Below are 18,883 nucleotides of genomic sequence, written 5' to 3' on the forward strand. Positions count from 1 at the left end.
ACTGATAGACAACTACCTACTGATAGACAACTACCTACTGATAGACAGCTACTTACTGATAGACAAATACCTACTGATAGACAACTACCTACTGATAGACAACTACCTACTGATAGACAACTACCTACTGATACTGATAGACAACTACCTACTGATAGACAACTACCTACTGATAGACAACTACCTACTGATAGACAACTATCTACTGATAGACAACTACCTACTGATAGACAACTACCTACTGAAACTGATAGACAACTACCTACTGATAGACAACTACCTACTGATAGACAACTACCTACTGATAGACAACTACCTATTGATACTGATAGACAACTACCTACTGATAGACAACTACCTACTGATAGACAACTACCTACTAATAGACAACTACCTATTGATACTGATAGACAACTACCTACTGATAGACAACTACCTACTGATAGACAACTACCTACTGATAGACAGCTACCTACTAATAGACAACTCTCTATTCTATATACATGCCATATGTTTTCAGATCTGAGCAAACATTGGTTGTCTCTATACTGTCTCTATACTCTATAACAGTCTCTATACTGTCTCTATACACTATAACAGTCTCTATACACTATAACAGTCTCTATAATGTCTCTATACTCTATAACAGTCTCTATACTGTCTCTATACTCTATAACAGTCTCTATACTGTCTCTATACTCTATAACAGTCTCTATACTGTCTCTATACTCTATAACAGTCTCTATACTGTATCTATACTCTACAACAGTCTCTATACTGTCTCTATACTCTATAACAGCCTCTATACTCTATAACAGTCTCTATACTGTCTCTATACTCTATAACAGTCTCTATACTGTCTCTATACTCTATAACAGTCTCTATACTGTCTCTATACTATATAACAGACTATACTGTCTCTATACTCTATAACAGTCTCTATACTGTCTCTATACTCTATAACAGACTATACTGTCTCTATACTCTATAACAGTCTCTATACTCTATAACAGTCTCTATACTTTATAACAGTATATATACTTTATAACAGTATCTATACTGTCTCTATACTTTATAACAGTATCTAAACTTTATAACAGGCTCTATACTGTCTCTATACTCTATAACAGTCTCTATACTGTCTCTATACTCTATAACAGTCTCTATACTGTCTCTATACTCTATAACAGTCTCTATACTGTCTCTGTACTCTATAACAGTCTCTATACTGTCTCTATACTCTAGAACAGTCTCTATACTGTCTCTATACTCTATAACAGTCTCTATACTCTATAACAGTCTCTATACTCTATAACAGTCTCTATACTGTCTCTATACTCTATAACAGTCTCTATACTGTCTCTATACTCTACAACAGTCTCTATACTGTCTCTATACTCTACAACAGTCTCTATACAGTCTCTATACTGTCTATACTTTATAACAGTCTCTATACTGTCTCTATATTATATATATTATATTATTATTATATTATTTGGAATGACACTGCTGTTTTCTATCTCTCCAGGTGGGTCTGATGAGGAATGGCCGAATGTTGGCAGAGGGGGAACCAGAAACCTTGATGAAACAGAACAGTGCTGCGGTGAGTAGCTAACAACAGTGGATACAATTTACTTATAAGAATATTTTGTACATTTCGCACTTTATTCAGACATTTGGAAACAGAGGGGGGAGAGACAGGGGGACAGGGAGACAGGGGGACAGGGAGACAGGGGGACAGGCAAGCGGGAGTACAGTAGAAGCAGGGATTGAATGGCGGTATATACTAGAGTATATTTAATGTGACAGGAGTGTTACCACTAGACAATCAGCCCTGCAGGCAGTAGCACTACTTTGACCCTATTGCCTCCTACCATCCACCCACCAAGTCACTGTAGACTCTGGAGAAAGCTTTCCTACAGCTGTGTGAGATGTCTGACTGTTGATGTCTGACTGTTGACTGCCTTCCCAGTAGGCAACATTATATTGAAAATACGTCTAAAAAACATATTTTCCAGATGTTCATTTTAGGTTCTGAATGAAAGGTGAAAATACATACAGTACCAGTCGACGGTTTGGACACACCTACTCATTCAAGGGTTTTTCTTTATTTTTACTATTTTCTACATTGTAGAATAATAGTGAAGACATCACAACTATGAAATAACACATATGGAATCATGTAGTAACCCCAAAATAGTTCTTCAAAGTAGTCACCCTTTGCCTTGATGACAGCTTTGCACACTCTTGGCATTCCCTTAACCAGCTTCATGAGATCTACTTTGAAGAATCTCAAATAAAATATATTTTGATTTGTTTAACACTTTATTGGTTATTACATGATTCCATATGTGTTATTTCATACTTTTCTTTCATGTACTGTACTCTGCTGTGCTCTACCGTACTGTAATGTAGTGTACTCTACTGTGCTCTACTGTACTGTAATGTACTCTACTGTGCTCTACTGTACTGTAATGTACTCTGCTGTGCTCTACTGTACTGTAATGTACTCTGCTGTGCTCTACTGTACTGTAATGTACTCTGCTGTGCTCTACTGTACTGTAATGTACTCTGCTGTGCTCTACTGTACTGTAATGTACTCTGCTGTGCTCTACTGTACTGTAATGTTGTGTACTCTGCTGTGCTCTACTGTACTGTAATGTACTCTGCTGTGCTCTACTGTACTGTAATGTACTCTACTGTGCTCTACTGTACTGTAATGTACTCTGCTGTGCTCTACCGTACTGTAATGTACTCTACTGTGCTCTACTGTACTGTAATGTACTCTGCTGTGCTCTACTGTACTGTAATGTAGTGTACTCTGCTGTGCTCTACTGTACTGTAATGTACTCTGCTGTGCTCTACTGTACTGTAATGTAGTGTACTCTGCTGTGCTCTACTGTACTGTAATGTACTCTGCTGTGCTCTACTGTACTGTAATGTACTCTGCTGTGCTCTACTGTACTGTAATGTACTCTGCTGTGCTCTACTGTACTGTAATGTACTCTGCTGTGCTCTACTGTAATGTAGTGTACTCTGCTGTGCTCTACTGTACTGTAATGTAGTGTACTCTGCTGTGCTCTACTGTACTGTAATGTACTCTGCTGTGCTCTACTGTACTGTAATGTACTCTGCTGTGCTCTACTGTACTGTAATGTACTCTGCTGTGCTCTACTGTACTGTAATGTACTCTACTGTGCTCTACTGTACTGTAATGTAGTGTACTCTGCTGTGCTCTACCGTACTGTAATGTACTCTACTGTGCTCTACTGTACTGTAATGTACTCTGCTGTGTTCTACTGTACTGTAATGTAGTGTGCTCTACTGTACTGTAATGTACTCTGCTGTGCTCTACTGTACTGTAATGTACTCTGCTGTGTTCTACTGTACTGTGCTGTGCTATCCAAACTTGTGAAAAATAGATGTCTATGATTGGCTCAGATTTGAATGAATGTCCGTGGACGTTGAAATCAAGGCCGGTCTGGACAAAAACAAAGTCCAAAAGACGCCTGCGTCGGTCCGTGCTTAGTTCGTTCTGTGTTGACCGCTTTCTGTGTTGACCACTGATCATATAAACACTTGACTGTGTTGTATGTGTGTTCAATTGACTGTGTTGTCTATCTCCTCTACTGCCCCATCCACCCACTGCAGACCCTGGAGAAAGCCTTCCTGCAGCTGTGTGAGACCTCAGACCAGGTGAGCTCCAAACACAGCACCTACCCTCTGGGCGGGGTACTAGAGAGCGGCCAATCACTTGAGAGTGGCCGGGAAGAGAGTCAACCAATCCTGGGAGTCGGGCTGGGACCAGTAGAAGAGCTTCCCAAATACTCAGGTAAGTGTAGGGCTGTATGGACACTACACTGTATATACTCAGGTAAATGTAGGGTTGTATGGACACTACACTGTATATACTCAGGTAAGTGTAGGGCTGTATGGACACTACACTGTATATACTCAGGTAAATGTAGGGTTGTGTGGACACTACACTGTATATACTCAGGTAAATGTAGGGTTGTATGGACACTACACTGTATATACTCAGGTAAACGTAGGGTTGTATGGACACTACACTGTATATACTCAGGTAAATGTAGGGTTGTATGGACACTATACTGTATATACTCAGGTAAATGTAGGGTTGTATGGACACTACACTGTATATACTCAGGTAAATGTAGGGTTGTATGGACACTACACTGTATATACTCAGGTAAATGTAGGGTTGCATGGACACTACACTGTATATACTCAGGTAAATGTAGGGTTGTATGGACACTACACTGTATATACTCAGGTAAATGTAGGGTTGTATGGACACTATACTGTATATACTCAGGTAAATGTAGGGTTGTATGGACACTACACTGTATATACTCAGGTAAATGTAGGGCTGTATGGACACTACACTGTATATACTCAGGTAAATGTAGGGTTGTGTGGACACTACACTGTATATACTCAGGTAAATGTAGGGTTGCAAAATTCCGGAAACTTTCTTGAAATTTCTAGGTTTTCCGGGAATTCCAGATGGAGGATTTCAGGATTACTGGTAGGATGATTCCTTCCTAGCTTATTCTCTTCTGATTACAGAAATCATGATGACATTAGATAACTTAACTTCTCTCTGGAAACCGATGACAATACTACAGTGTTTCAGCTATTGTCTTGAATTTCCTAAGATATTTGATACTGTGTGTGTGGGTTGGGTTGGGTTTTACTATCTTTGTCGGGACCAGAAGTCCTCACAAGGATAGTAAAATAAGGAAAATTCAGACAAGTGGGGACATTTTGTCGGTCCCTACAAGGAAAAAGGCTATTTTAAGCTTAAGGGTTAGGTTTAGGGTTAGGTTAGGGGTTAAGGTAAGGGTTAGGCTAAGTGTTAGGGTTAGGAAGAATAGGAATCAATTGTTTGGTCCCCACAAGGATAGTAAAACAAACGTGTGTGTGTGTGTGTGTGTGTGTGTGTGTGTGTGTGTAGCGGACTGGAAGGTACGAGTCAGGCATGTGATGCCAAAGTGGAGGAACATCGCAGCTCTGATTATCAAGACCACGGTGCGGATGAAGAGAATGCCCGGGTGAGGATGATGAGGATGAATTAAAGGAGTAGAATGAGCTGGAGGAAGGCAGACAGGATAATGATGAAGATGATGATCCCATAATATTCCATCCACAATTTCTGGAATACCTGGGAATTCTGGGAAAGTTGACAGAATTCTGCAACCCTAGTCTGATTGCATTGTATCTGTCCAGGTCCCTGTTTTTTCAGTTCCTGCTGCCAGTCATGCAGATCTCTCTGATGTGTCTGTGTATCGGAGGAGACCCCAAAGGAATACAGGTGGCTGTGGTCAACAATGATACCTCCTCCAGCTCCTTCAGCCAATCCCTGCTCTCCTTCCTGGACAACTCCAGCGTGCAACAGGTACTGGACCAATCGGTTGTTAGTTAGTCAGAGAGACTTTGCTCCGGGGTGAAGTTTCCACAAGGTAAAAATCTTGGATCAGCTCCCCCTCCCCCAATACTAATTAAAACCTAAAAACAACAATGTATGTTGTGTGTTTAGTTATTACAGTACGGTGAAACAGTTTGAGTAGATGGCACAGTGTCTTCTATCTACCACATTGTCCTGCTTCTATCTACCACACTGTCCTGCTTCTATCTACCACACTGTCCTGCTTCTATCTACCACACTGTCCTGCTTCTATCTACCACACTGTCCTGCTTCTATCTACCACACTGTCCTGCTTCTATCTACCACACTGTCCTGCTTCTATCTACCACACTGTCCTGCTTCTATCTACCACATTGTCCTGCTTCTATCTACCACACTGTCCTGCTTCTATCTACCACACTGTCCTGCTTCTATCTACCACACTGTCCTGCTTCTATCTACCACACTGTCCTGCTTCTATCTACCACACTGTCCTGCTTCTATCTACCATACTGTCCTGCTTCTATCTACCACACTGTCCTGCTTCTATCTATCACACTGTCCTGCTTCTATCTATCACACTGTCCTGCTTCTATCTACCACACTGTCCTGCTTCTATCTACCACACTGTCCTGCTTCTATCTACCACACTGTCCTGCTTCTATCTACCATACTGTCCTGCTTCTATCTACCACACTGTCCTGCTTCTATCTACCACACTGTCCTGCTTCTATCTACCACACTGTCCTGCTTCTATCTACCACACTGTCCTGCTTCTATCTACCACACTGTCCTGCTTCTATCTACCACACTGTCCTGCTTCTATCTACCATACTGTCCTGCTTCTATCTACCACACTGTCCTGCTTCTATCTATCACACTGTCCTGCTTCTATCTACCACACTGTCCTGCTTCTATCTACCACATTGTCCTGCTTCTATCTACCACACTGTCCTGCTTCTATCTACCACACTGTCCTGCTTCTATCTACCACACTGTCCTGCTTCTATCTACCACACTGTCCTGCTTCTATCTACCACACTGTCCTGCTTCTATCTACCATACTGTCCTGCTTCTATCTACCACAATATCCTGCTTCTATCTACTACACTGTCCTGCTTCTATCTACCACACTGTCCTGCTTCTATCTACCACACTGTCCTGCTTCTATCTACCACACTGTCCTGCTTCTATCTACCATACTGTCCTGCTTCTATCTACCACACTGTCCTGCTTCTATCTACCACACTGTCCTGCTTCTATCTACCACACTGTCCTGCTTCTATCTACCACACTGTCCTGCTTCTATCTACCATACTGTCCTGCTTCTATCTACCACAATATCCTGCTTCTATCTACCACACTGTCCTGCTTCTATCTACCACACTGTCCTGCTTCTATCTACCACACTGTCCTGCTTCTATCTACCACACTGTCCTGCTTCTATCTACCACACTGTCCTGCTTCTATCTACCATACTGTCCTGCTTCTATCTACCACACTGTCCTGCTTCTATCTACCACACTGTCCTCCTGGTCAGACTTAGTCCACTAGATGGAGGAATAGGGTGTAACACTGTCCTCCTGGTCAGACATGGTCCACTAGATGGAGGAATAGGGTGTAACACTGTCCTGCTGGTCAGACGTAGTCCACTAGATGGAGGAATAGGGTGTAACACTGTCCTCCTGGTCAGACTTAGTCCACTAGATGGAGGAATAGGGTGTAACACTGTCCTGCTGGTCAGACGTAGTCCACTAGATGGAGGAATAGGGTGTAACACTGTCCTCCTGGTCAGATGTAGTCCACTAGATGGAGGAATAGGGTGCAACACTGTCCTGCTGGTCAGACGTAGTCCACTAGATGGAGGAATAGGGTGTAACACTGTCCTCCTGGTCAGATGTAGTCCACTAGATGGAGGAATAGGGTGTAACACTGTCCTCCTGGTCAGAAGTAGTCCACTAGATGGGGGAATAGGGTGTAACACTGTCCTCCTGGTCAGAAGTAGTCCACTAGATGGAGGAATAGGGTGGAACACTGTCCTCCTGGTCAGACTTAGTCCACTAGATGGAGGAATAGGGTGTAACACGGTCCTCCTGGTCAGAAGTAGTCCACTAGATGGGGGAATAGGGTGTAACACTGTCCTGCTGGTCAGACGTAGTCCACTAGATGGAGGAATAGGGTGTAACACGGTCCTCCTGGTCAGAAGTAGTCCACTAGATGGAGGAATAGGGTGTAACACTGTCCTCCTGGTCAGAAGTAGTCCACTAGATGGGGGAATAGGGTGTAACACTGTCCTGCTGGTCAGACGTAGTCCACTAGATGGAGGAATAGGGTGTAACTCGGTCCTCCTGGTCAGAAGTAGTCCACTAGATGGAGGAATAGGGTGTAGCACTGTCCTCCTGGTCAGAAGTAGTCCACTAGATGGAGGAATAGGGTGTAACACTGTCCTCCTGGTCAGATGTAGTCCACTAGATGGGGGAATAGGGTGTAACACTGTCCTCCTGGTCAGACTTAGTCCACTAGATGGAGGAATAGGGTGTAACACTGTCCTGCTGGTCAGACGTAGTCCACTAGATGGAGGAATAGGGTGGAACACTGTCCTCCTGGTCAGACTTAGTCCACTAGATGGAGGAATAGGGTGTAACACTGTCCTGCTGGTCAGACGTAGTCCACTAGATGGAGGAATAGGGTGGAACACTCTCCTCCTGGTCAGACTTAGTCCACTACATGGAGGAATAGGGTGTAACACGGTCCTCCTGGTCAGAAGTAGTCCACTAGATGGAGGAATAGGGTGTAATTTATAGTCACTGATGGTGTCCCCTGTCCCTCCCTGCCCTAGGTGAACCTGTCCCACGCCGAGGCTTTTGCAGGGGCCTATAACGGAGAGTACTGGGGCGTCATCGGGTTTGGAAAGAATTTTACCAGCTACCTGACCAAGAGGTGAGTCCTACCTCTGCACCTGTCTCTTGTCTAGTCTCATCTTCTTTGCTTGTTCTTCTATTCTCTTCTCTTCTTTTCTGTTCTCCTGTCTTCTCTTCTGTTCTCCTCTCTTCTCTTCTCTTCTCTTCTGTTCTCCTGTCTTCTCTTCTGTTCTTCTCTTTTGTTCTTCTCTCTTCTGTTCTCTCCTCTCTTCTCTTCTCTTCTGTTCTCCTGTCTTCTCTTCTGTTCTTCTCTCTTCTCTTCTCTTCTGTTCTTCTCTCTTCTCTTCTCTTTTGTTCTTCTCTCTTCTGTTCTCTCCTCTCCTCTCTTCTCTTCTGTTCTCCTGTCTTCTCTTCTGTTCTTCTCTCTTCTCTTCTCTTTTGTTCTTCTCTCTTCTGTTCTCTCCTCTCCTCTCTTCTCTTCTGTTCTCCTGTCTTCTTCTGTTCTTCTCTCCTCTTTTCCTCTCCTCTCCTCTCCTCTCCTCTCCTCTCCTCTCCTCTCCTCTCCTCTCCTCTCCTCTCCTCTCCTCTCCTCTCCTCTCCTCTCCTCTCTTCTTGCCTCTTCTATCTCTTCTCTTAAATCACTGTCCATGACTGTCCATGACTGCCAATGTGACAAAGCATTCCACTGTCTTACACACACATGGACAGACAGACAGACAGACAGACAGACAGACAGACAGACAGACAGACAGACAGACAGACAGACAGACAGACAGACAGACAGACAGACAGACAGGCAGACAGACAGACAGACAGTGATGTCAACAAGGCATCTAACATGTGATGATGACTCTGTGGTGAGGAAGGGTACAGTAATATCTTCAGGAACCAATCACAGCACTACATTCACCAGTATGTCTATCTGTGGTGAGGAAGGGTACAGTGATATCTTCAGGAGCCAATCACATCACTACAGTCACCAGTATGTCTATCTGTGATGAGGAAGGGTACAGTGATATCTTCAGGAGCCAATCACAGCACTACATTCACCAGTATGTCTATCTGTGGTGAGGAAGGGTACAGTGATATCTTCAGGAGCCAATCACAGCACTACAGTTACCAGTATGTCTATCTGTGGTGAGGAAGGGTACAGTGATATCTTCAGGAACCAATCACATCACTACAGTCACCAGTATGTCTATCTGTGGTGAGGAAGGGTACAGTGATATCTTCAGGAGCCAATCACAGCACTACAGTCACCAGTATGTCTATCTGTGGTGAGGAAGGGTACAGTGATATCTTCAGGAACCAATCACAGCACTACAGTCACCAGTATGTCTATCTGTGGTGAGGAAGGGTACAGTGATATCTTCAGGAACCAATCACAGCACTACAGTCACCAATATGTCTATCTGGGGTGAGGAAGGGTACAGTGATATCTTCAGGAGCCAATCACATCACTACAGTCACCAGTATGTCTATCTGTGGTGAGGAAGGGTACAGTGATATCTTCAGGAACCAATCACAGCACTACAGTCACCAGTATGTCTATCTGTGGTGAGGAAGGGTACAGTGATATCTTCAGGAGCCAATCACATCACTACAGTCACCAGTATGTCTATCTGTGGTGAGGAAGGGTACAGTGATATCTTCAGGAACCAATCACAGCACTACAGTCACCAGTATGTCTATCTGTGGTGAGGAAGGGTACAGTGATATCATCAGGAGCCAATCACAGCACTACAGTCACCAGTATGTCTCTGTGACAGTGTGCATCTGCATGGATGCCTCTTCACGTACGTGTGTGTGTGTGTGCGTGTGTGTGTGTGTGTGTGTGTGTGTGTGTGTGTGTGTGTGTGTGTGTGTGTGTGTGTGTGTGTGTGTGTGTGTGTGTGTGTGTGTGTGTGTGTGTGTGTGTGTGTGTGTGTGTGTGTGTGTGTGTGTGTGTCTTACATCAGCCGTGAAGTGGAAAGTCTGGTCTTGCCTGTTGATCAGGCCGACCAGGTAGCTTACTGCATGCACACACACAGTGTTCTGTATCATGTCTGCTCTGTGGTGTGTGTTGTATTATACAGGATCCTTACTGTATCATGTCTCTGTGGTGTGTGTTGTATTATACAGGATCCTTACTGTATCATGTCTCTGTGGTGTGTGTTGTATTATACAGGATCCTTACTGTATCATGTCTCTGTGGTGTGTGTTGTATTATACAGGATCCTTACTGTATCATGTCTCTGTGGTGTGTGTTGTATTATACAGGATCCTTACTGTATCATGTTTGCTCTGTGGTGTGTGTTGTATTATACAGGATCCTTACTGTATCATGTCTCTGTGGTGTGTGTTGTATTATACAGGATCCTTACTGTATCATGTCTCTGTGGTGTGTGTTGTATTATACAGGATCCTTACTGTATCATGTTTGCTCTGTGGTGTGTGTTGTATTATACAGGATCCTTACTGTATCATGTCTCTGTGGTGTGTGTTGTATTATATAGGATCCTTACTGTATCATGTCTCTGTGGTGCGTGTTGTATTATACAGGATCCTTACTGTATCGTGTCTCTGTGGTGTGTGTTGTATTATACAGGATCCATACTGTATCATGTCTCTGTGGTGTGTGTTGTATTATACAGGATCCTTACTGTATCATGTCTCTGTGGTGTGTGTTGTATTATACAGGATCCTTACTGTATCATGTCTCTGTGGTGTGTGTTGTATTATACAGGATCCTTACTGTATCATGTCTCTGTGGTGTGTGTTGTATTATACAGGATCCTTACTGTATCATGTTTGCTCTGTGGTGTGTGTTGTGTTATACAGGATGATCCAGCGCCAGGTCTCTAAGGAGGTAGTGGATGGAGGGTCGGTGCACGTCTGGTTGGACCTGACCAGTAAGCTCTCACTCCGCAGTCTGTTGGCGTGTGACAGTGTTCCAGAATGTACCTTTAAATAGAGCAGAATACAATACCGCTAGATTAGAACACTGTTAGAATAGAATAGATCTGAATAGAATAGAACACTGTTAGAATATAATAGAATGCCGATAGAATAGATCTGAATAGAATAGAACACTGATAGAATACTGATAGAATATAGTTGATCTGAATAGAATAGAACACTTTTAGAATAGAATAGATCTGAATAGAATAGAACACTTTTAGAATAGAATAGACCTGAATAGAATAGAACACTGTTAGAATAGAATGCCGATAGAATAGAATAGATCTGAATAGAATAGAACACTGTTAGAATATAATAGAATGCCGATAGAATAGATCTGAATAGAATAGAACACTGATAGAATACTGATAGAATATAGTTGATCTGAATAGAATAGAACACTGTTAGAATAGAATAGATCTGAATAGAATAGAACACTGTTAGAATAGAATAGATCTGAATAGAGTAGAACACTGTTAGAATAGAATAGAATGCCGATAGAATAGAACACTGTTAGAATAGAATAGACCTGAATAGAATAGAACACTGTAAGAATAGAATGCCGATAGAATAGAATAGATCTGAATAGAACACTGTTAGAATATAATAGAATGCCGATAGAATAGAATAGATCTGAATAGATTAGAACACTGTTTTAATCCAAATACTGTAAACGTTCAAATCATTGAAATAGATCAAACATTTTTCATGTGATAATAGTTAAACTTATGGTGACATTGTTTTAACCTTTTAATGTATTTTCTCCAGATCGACAAATCGCCTTAATGCTTCAGAAAAAAATTAAAGATGCCTTTGAGGTACACCAGTACACCCTTTTCTTTGTTTTGTCATTAGGGTCCGAATGATAGTGTTTTGGAAGAGTTATTTGACTTCTGAGAGTGTTAGTGTTATTATTCATATGGCTCCTGCCTCTCTGTTCCCTCCTCAGGGTTTTGTCCAGTATAAGATGAGTAGCAGGTCTTACCTGCTCTCTCTTCCTGTCAAGGTACGACAATCCCCTTAAAACCCTGGTTACGTCCCAAATGGTCCATAGGGCCGTGGTCAAAAGTAGTGTCCTCTGTGTCATTTGGGAAGCAGGCCCTGTGTTGATATTATTCTGCCGTCCACATCTACTAGCCTTGCTAGTGTCTGATATAGACAAGCTGTTGTCTTCCCAAGACCTCAATGTAACCAGTATTGTTGAACGTATACAAATGATTGATCCCTTCCTGATGAATACACAGATGTACTATGCATAGGGGGGAAATATTTCACTTACCAAATCTGTGTCACATTTGTCATTTTTTAACACCTTTTGCTCACTATTTCTCTTTGTCCCGTTTCTCTTTCCAGTTTGAGGAGCCCATCTATGGCAGCATGGACTCAGACTTCACCACGTTTGTGACACCAGGAGCCGTTCTGAGGTGGAGATTCAGTCTGAACATAGTCAGCTTTACTGAGACAAAGATGATTATCTGTTAAGATACTGTATGTCTTATGGTTTCCCTCCTCTTGCTCTCTCTCTCTTTCTGTCTCTCTCTCTCTTTCTGTCTCTCTCTCTTTCTGTTTCTCTCTCGCTCTTGTCTCTCTCTCTCTCTCTCCTGTCTCTCGCTCTCTCTCTCTTGTCTCTCTCTCTCTCTCTTTCTGTCTCTCTCTCCTGTCTCGCTCTCTCTCTCTCCTGTCTCTCTCTCTCTTGTCTCTCTCTACTCCATATAACTTCCTCATGTTTCCTCTTTTTATTCTCTCAATTTATCCTCTTATTTTCCCCCTCTCTCCCTCCCTCATTCTACCCCCTCCCTCCTCTCTCTCCCTCCCTCATTCTACCCCCTCCCTCCTCTCTCTCCCTCCCTCATTCTACTCCCTCCCTCCTCTCTCTCCCTCCCTCATTCTACCCTCTCCCTCCTCTCTCTCCCTCCCTCATTCTACCCTCTCCCTCCTCTCTCCCCCTCCCGTCTCCCTCCTTCTCGCTCCCCCTCCCTCCTTCTCGCTCCCCCTCATTCTCTCCCTTCCCTTCTTCTCTCTCTCCCTCATTCTCCCCTCTCTCTACACAGCATCACTTTCTACCTGGCAGTGGGCTTGACGGCTCTGTCCTTCGTGATAGAGAGGAAGGAGGGGCTAATGGAAAGGTGCTGGGTCTCAGGTAAGAGGTCAAAGTTCACACAGTGCGTAACAAAATGGCACCCTATTCCCTATTTAGTGCTTACATTTTGACCTGGGCTGAGCGTCCCAAACAGCATCCTATAGAGGGCTTGCAAGTACGTCACAAGTCACCTAGCAACCCCCATGTTGGAAGACCAAACTGAAGGCTGATGAAAGCCCTCCAACCAACCACATGGCTGGCTGCGTTTTGTTACCACCGGAAACTTCAGGAAGATTTCCCATTATTTCTAAGGACCAAGAAAACAGAGTCAGTGGGAGAACCTATTCAAGTAAGTAAATATATGTTGAAAATTATATTATTAGCTAGCTTGCTACCGAAACGAAGTGTGCAGGCTAACTCAAATTAGCTGCTAACGTAATGTTAGCTAGTTACCTAACTTTACATACTGTAGCTAGCTAGGTGAATTAAATATCACCAGTTTGCTAGCTTCATATTAGCTAGTTAGTTATCTTGATGTATTTATCGTTGTAACTCCCATGCCTTCCCAGGCCCACGCATGGCTGCACCTCTGCCCAGTGATGTGAAATCCATAGATTAGGGCCTAATGAATTTATTTCAATTGACTGATTTCCTATGAACTGATTTCCTATGAACTGTTATGAACTGTAACTCAGTAAAATCGTAGAAATGTTTGCATGTTGCTTTTATATTTTTGTTCAGTATATTTAATTATATTTTTTATTTGTATTATTTTTTTATTTATTCTGCATACACATGTTGGGAAGGGCTCATAAGCAAACATATCACAATAGTGTACACCAGTTACGTGCATGTGACAAATACAATGTGATTAGATTTTGATCAGAATAATCCGCCATCTCCCCCTAGTGGTCAATACTGGTCAGTACACGGATGATGATCTGAGCCCATAGTGCACTATAGAGGGCTTGCAGTTGACGTACGACGCCTCCTGGCGGCCATGTTGGAAGACTACCGCATTAATTATTCTGACAACAGCCAAGTGTCTACTCCTAACTACATGATAACAGTGCATAAAACTAGTTGATTCATCACCATGGTCATTTTCTGTAGAGTAAACAATGTATACGAAATGCTTCAGTCTGGTTTTAGACCCCATCATAGCACTGAGACTGCACTTGTGAAGGTGGTAAATGACCTTTTAATGGCGTCAGACCGAGGCTCTGCATCTGTCCTCGTGCTCCTAGACCTTAGTGCTGCCTTTGATACCATCGATCACCACATTCTTTTGGAGAGATTGGAAACCCAAATTGGTCTACACGGACAAGTTCTGGCCTGGTTTAGATCTTATCTGTCGGAAAGATATCAGTTTGTCTCTGTGAATGGTTTGTCCTCTGACAAATCAACTGTACATTTCGGTGTTCCTCAAGGTTCCATTTTAGGACCACTATTGTTTTCACTATATATTTTACCTCTTGGGGATGTCATTCGAAAACATAATGTTAACTTTCACTGCTATGCGGATGACACACAGCTGTACATTTCAATGAAACATGGTGAAGCCCCAAAATTGCCCTCGCTAGAAGCCTGTGTTTCAGACATAAGGAAGTGGATGGCTGAAAACGTTGTACTTTTAAACTCGGACAAAACAGAGATGCTTGTTCTAGGTCCCAAGAAACAAAGAGATCTTCTGTTGAATCTGACAATTCATCTTGATGGTTGTACAGTCGTCTCAAATAAAACTGTGAAGGACCTCGGCGTTACGCTGGACCCTGATCTCTCTTTTGACGAACATATCAAGACTGTTTCAAGGACAGCTTTTTTCCATCTACGTAACATTGCAAAAATCAGAAACTTTCTGTCCAAAAATGATGCAGAAGAATGTATCCATGCTTTTGTTACTTCTAGGTTAGACTACTGCAATGCACTACTTTCCGGCTACCCGGATAAAGCACTAAATAAACTTCAGTTAGTGCTAAACACGGCTGCTAGAATCCTGACTAGAACCCCAAATTTGTATCATATTACTCCAGTGCTAGCCTCCCTACACTGGCTTCCTGTTAAGGCTAGGGCTGATTTCAAGGTTTTACTGCTAACCTACAAAGCATTACATGGGCTTGCTCCTGCCTATATTTCCGATTTGGTCCTGCCGTATATACCTAGACGTACGCTACGGTCACAAGACGCAGGCCTCCTAATTGTCCCTAGAATTTCTAAGCAAACAGCTGGAGGCAGGGCTTTCTCCTATAGATCTCCGTTTTTATGGAATGGTCTGCCTACCCATGTGAGAGACGCAGACTCGGTCTCAACTTTTAAGTCTTTACTGAAGACTCATCTCTTCAGTGGGTCATATGATTGATTGTAGTCTGGCCCAGGAGTGTGAAGGTGAACGGAAAGGCTCTGGAACAACGAACCGCCCTTGCTGTCTCTGCCTGGCCGGTTCCCCTCTCTCCACTGGGATTCTCTGCCTCTAACCATATTGCAGGGGCTGAGTCACTGGCTTACTGGTGCTCTTCCATGCCGTCCCTAGGAGGGGTGCGTCACTTGAGTGGGTTGAGTCACTGATGTGATCTTCCTGTCTGGGTTGGCGCCCTCCCTTGGGTTGTGCCGTGGCGGAGATGTTTGTGGGCTATACTCGGCCTTGTCTCAGGATGGTAAGTTGGTGGTTGAAGATATCCCTCTAGTGGTGTGGGGGCTGTGCTTTGGCAAAGTGGGTGGGGTTATATCCTTCCTGTTTGGCCCTGTCCGGGGGTATCATTGGATGGGGCCACAGTGTCTCCTGACCCCTCCTGTCTCAGCCTCCAGTATTTATGCTGCAGTAGTTTGTGTCGGGGGGCTAGGGTCAGTTTGTTATATCTGGAGTACTTCTCCTGTCTTATCAGGTGTCCTGTGTCAATTTAAGTATGCTCTCTCTAATTCTCTCTTTCTCTCTTTCTTAGAACCCTAGGACCATGCCTCAGGACTACCTGGCATGATGACTCCTTGCTGTCCCCAGTCCACCTGGCTGTGCTGCTGCTCCAGTTTCAACTGTTCTGCCTGCGGCTATGGAACCCTGACCTGTTCACCGGATGTGCTACCTGTCCCAGACCTGCTGTTTTCAACTCTCTAGAGACAGCAGGAGCGGTAGAGATACTCTTAATGATCGGTTATGAAAAGCCAACTGAAATTTACTCCTGAGGTGCTGACTTGCTGCACCCTCGACAACTACTGTGATTATTATTATTTTACCATGCTGGTCATTTATGAACATTTGAACATCTTGGCCATGTTCTGTTATAATCTCACAGCCAGAAGAGGACTGGCCACCCCTCATAGCCTGGTTCCTCTCTAGGTTTCTTCCTAGGTTTTGGCCTTTCTAGGGAGTTTTTCCTAGCCACCGTGCTTCTACACCTGCATTGCTTGCTGTTTGGGGTTTTAGGCTGGGTTTCTGTACAGCACTTTGAGATATCAGCTGATGTAAGAAGGGCTATATAAATACATTTGATTTGATTTTTGATATTTGGCAGAGGATGGCTACTTTGAAGAATCTCAAATATAAAATATATTTTGATTTGTTTAACACTTTTCTGTTTACGACATGATTCCATATGTGTTATTTCATAGTTTTGATGTCTTCCAAAAAATTGAGTAAAAATAGTAAAAATAAAGAAAACCCCTTTAATGAATAGGTGTGTACACATTTTTGACTGGTACTATATGTGAATGTGTGTTTGTTGTTTCGGTATGCGTTGTGTCTAATGTGTGTGTGTGTGTGTGTTTATGTAGTGTATGTGAGTGTGTTTGGGTTCTGTGTGGGAGTGTCAATGTAGTGTGTGTGAGTGTGTATATATAGTCTAGTGAGTGTGTGCACGGTCAGTGCTGATAGGCTCAGTGCAGATAGGCTCAGTGCAGATAGGCTCAGTGCAGATAGACTCAGTGCAGATAGGCTCAGTGCAGATAGGCTCAGTGCAGATAGGCTCAGTGCAGATAGGCTCAGTGCAGATAGGATCAGTGCTGATAGGGTCAGTCCAATAATTGACTATTTAGCTAAATCACCATGGGCCCCACATTTTCCTCTATGTTCTTCCTATCCTCTCTCTGTCTCTCTTGATCTCTCTCTCTCTCTCTCTCTTCGCTCTCTCTCTCTCTACCTCTCCCTCTTCTTTTCTCTCTCTCCTTACTCTCTCTCTTTCTCTCTATTCCTCTTTCTCTCTATTCCTCATTCTCACTCTCTCCCTCTCTCTCAATTCAATTCAATTTGCTTTATTGGCATGACGTAACAATGTACATATTGCCAAAGCTTATTTTGGATATTTACAATATAAAAAATAAAAATGAGAATCAAAATTGTCAAAGGGACAACAGTAACAACAATAACCAAGTGCCAAAATAACTATACATTCAACAATAACAATAAACATACAGTAGATCCTCATCAGAGAGGTCTTTGAAACCTTGAATAAGAGTTTCAAATTTGAGGAAATGACTCTCTCTAATTGTTTTATATTTTTTACATTTTGTCAGGAAATGCAGCTCCGTCTCAGGTTCTGCTGTTGTGCAGTGGTTTCACAGCCTTTCCTCTACAGGGAGCCAGATTTTCCTGTGTCTACCCTTCTCGATGGCAAGGCTGTGCTCACTGAGCCTGTACTTTGTCAAGGTTTTTCTAAGGTTTTGATCAGTAACCATGGTTAAATATTTAGCCACAGTGTACTGTCTCTCTCTCCAGGTGTGAGTTCAATGGAGACCGTGCTGGCGTATCTCATCTCCCAGCTGATTATCATCAGTGTCCAGATCATTCTACTACTGATCTTAATGCTGCTTGTCTTTAAGGTAACACACACACACACACACACACACACACACACACACACACACACACACACACACACACACACACACACACACACACACACACACACACACACACACACACACACAGGTCTCTGTATTGTGACAATAGAAAGAGTCAGACCCTTATGCAACAGACACTATATCATTGAATAACATGACATGCACTTTCACCTTCCCCTCTCTTGTTACCATCCCTCCTTTGCTGTCTTTCTCACTTTTTACTCTCTCCTTCTCCAATCCCTGTCCTCTCTCTCTTCGTCCTTCTCCCCCTCCTCCGCCTCTCTCCCTCCCTCCCTCCAGATCCCTAATGAGGGGAACCTGGTGTTGGTTATAGCTCTGATCGTGCTGCAGGGCATAACAGGCACTTCCTTTGGTCTGGTCATCTCATCCGCCATCGATGACGAACAGAACGCCACCCAAGCTGCCCTTGGTATATTCTACCCCAACCTCATCGTCAGTGGTACGTCACATACACACACACACACTGTCTTTTACCTCAACCTCATCGTCAGTGGTACTTCACACACTCACACACTGTCTTTTACCTCAACCTCATCGTCAGTGGTACGTCACACACTCACACACGGACACACAGAGACACACACACACTGTCTCTTACCTCAACCTCATCGTCAGTGGTACGTCACACACTCACATAAGGACGCACAGAGACACACACGCTCACACACTGTCTTTTACCTCAATCTCAGTGGTCACACACTCACACACGGACACACGTACATA

General features: G+C 43.3%; 1 protein-coding gene across 1 annotated transcript in view; it reads left to right on the forward strand.

Moving 5' to 3' along the window:
* The window catches only part of LOC139571528 (ABC transporter G family member 23-like), a 39,029-nt gene that overhangs the window by 15,955 nt on the left and 4,191 nt on the right, over nucleotides 1-18,883 (forward strand). The window contains exons 7-18 of the mRNA XM_071394499.1: nucleotides 1,529-1,603; nucleotides 3,652-3,832; nucleotides 4,979-5,075; nucleotides 5,251-5,419; nucleotides 8,268-8,368; nucleotides 11,110-11,180; nucleotides 11,998-12,047; nucleotides 12,179-12,235; nucleotides 12,583-12,653; nucleotides 13,281-13,369; nucleotides 18,015-18,118; nucleotides 18,440-18,599. Of these exons, the coding sequence (XP_071250600.1) occupies nucleotides 1,529-1,603; nucleotides 3,652-3,832; nucleotides 4,979-5,075; nucleotides 5,251-5,419; nucleotides 8,268-8,368; nucleotides 11,110-11,180; nucleotides 11,998-12,047; nucleotides 12,179-12,235; nucleotides 12,583-12,653; nucleotides 13,281-13,369; nucleotides 18,015-18,118; nucleotides 18,440-18,599 (1,225 nt within the window). The remainder of the gene's footprint in view (nucleotides 1-1,528; nucleotides 1,604-3,651; nucleotides 3,833-4,978; nucleotides 5,076-5,250; nucleotides 5,420-8,267; nucleotides 8,369-11,109; nucleotides 11,181-11,997; nucleotides 12,048-12,178; nucleotides 12,236-12,582; nucleotides 12,654-13,280; nucleotides 13,370-18,014; nucleotides 18,119-18,439; nucleotides 18,600-18,883) is intronic.

Source organism: Salvelinus alpinus, chromosome 3 (assembly GCF_045679555.1).
Source record: "Salvelinus alpinus chromosome 3, SLU_Salpinus.1, whole genome shotgun sequence".
In the NCBI taxonomy this organism is placed as follows: Eukaryota; Metazoa; Chordata; class Actinopteri; order Salmoniformes; family Salmonidae; genus Salvelinus; species Salvelinus alpinus.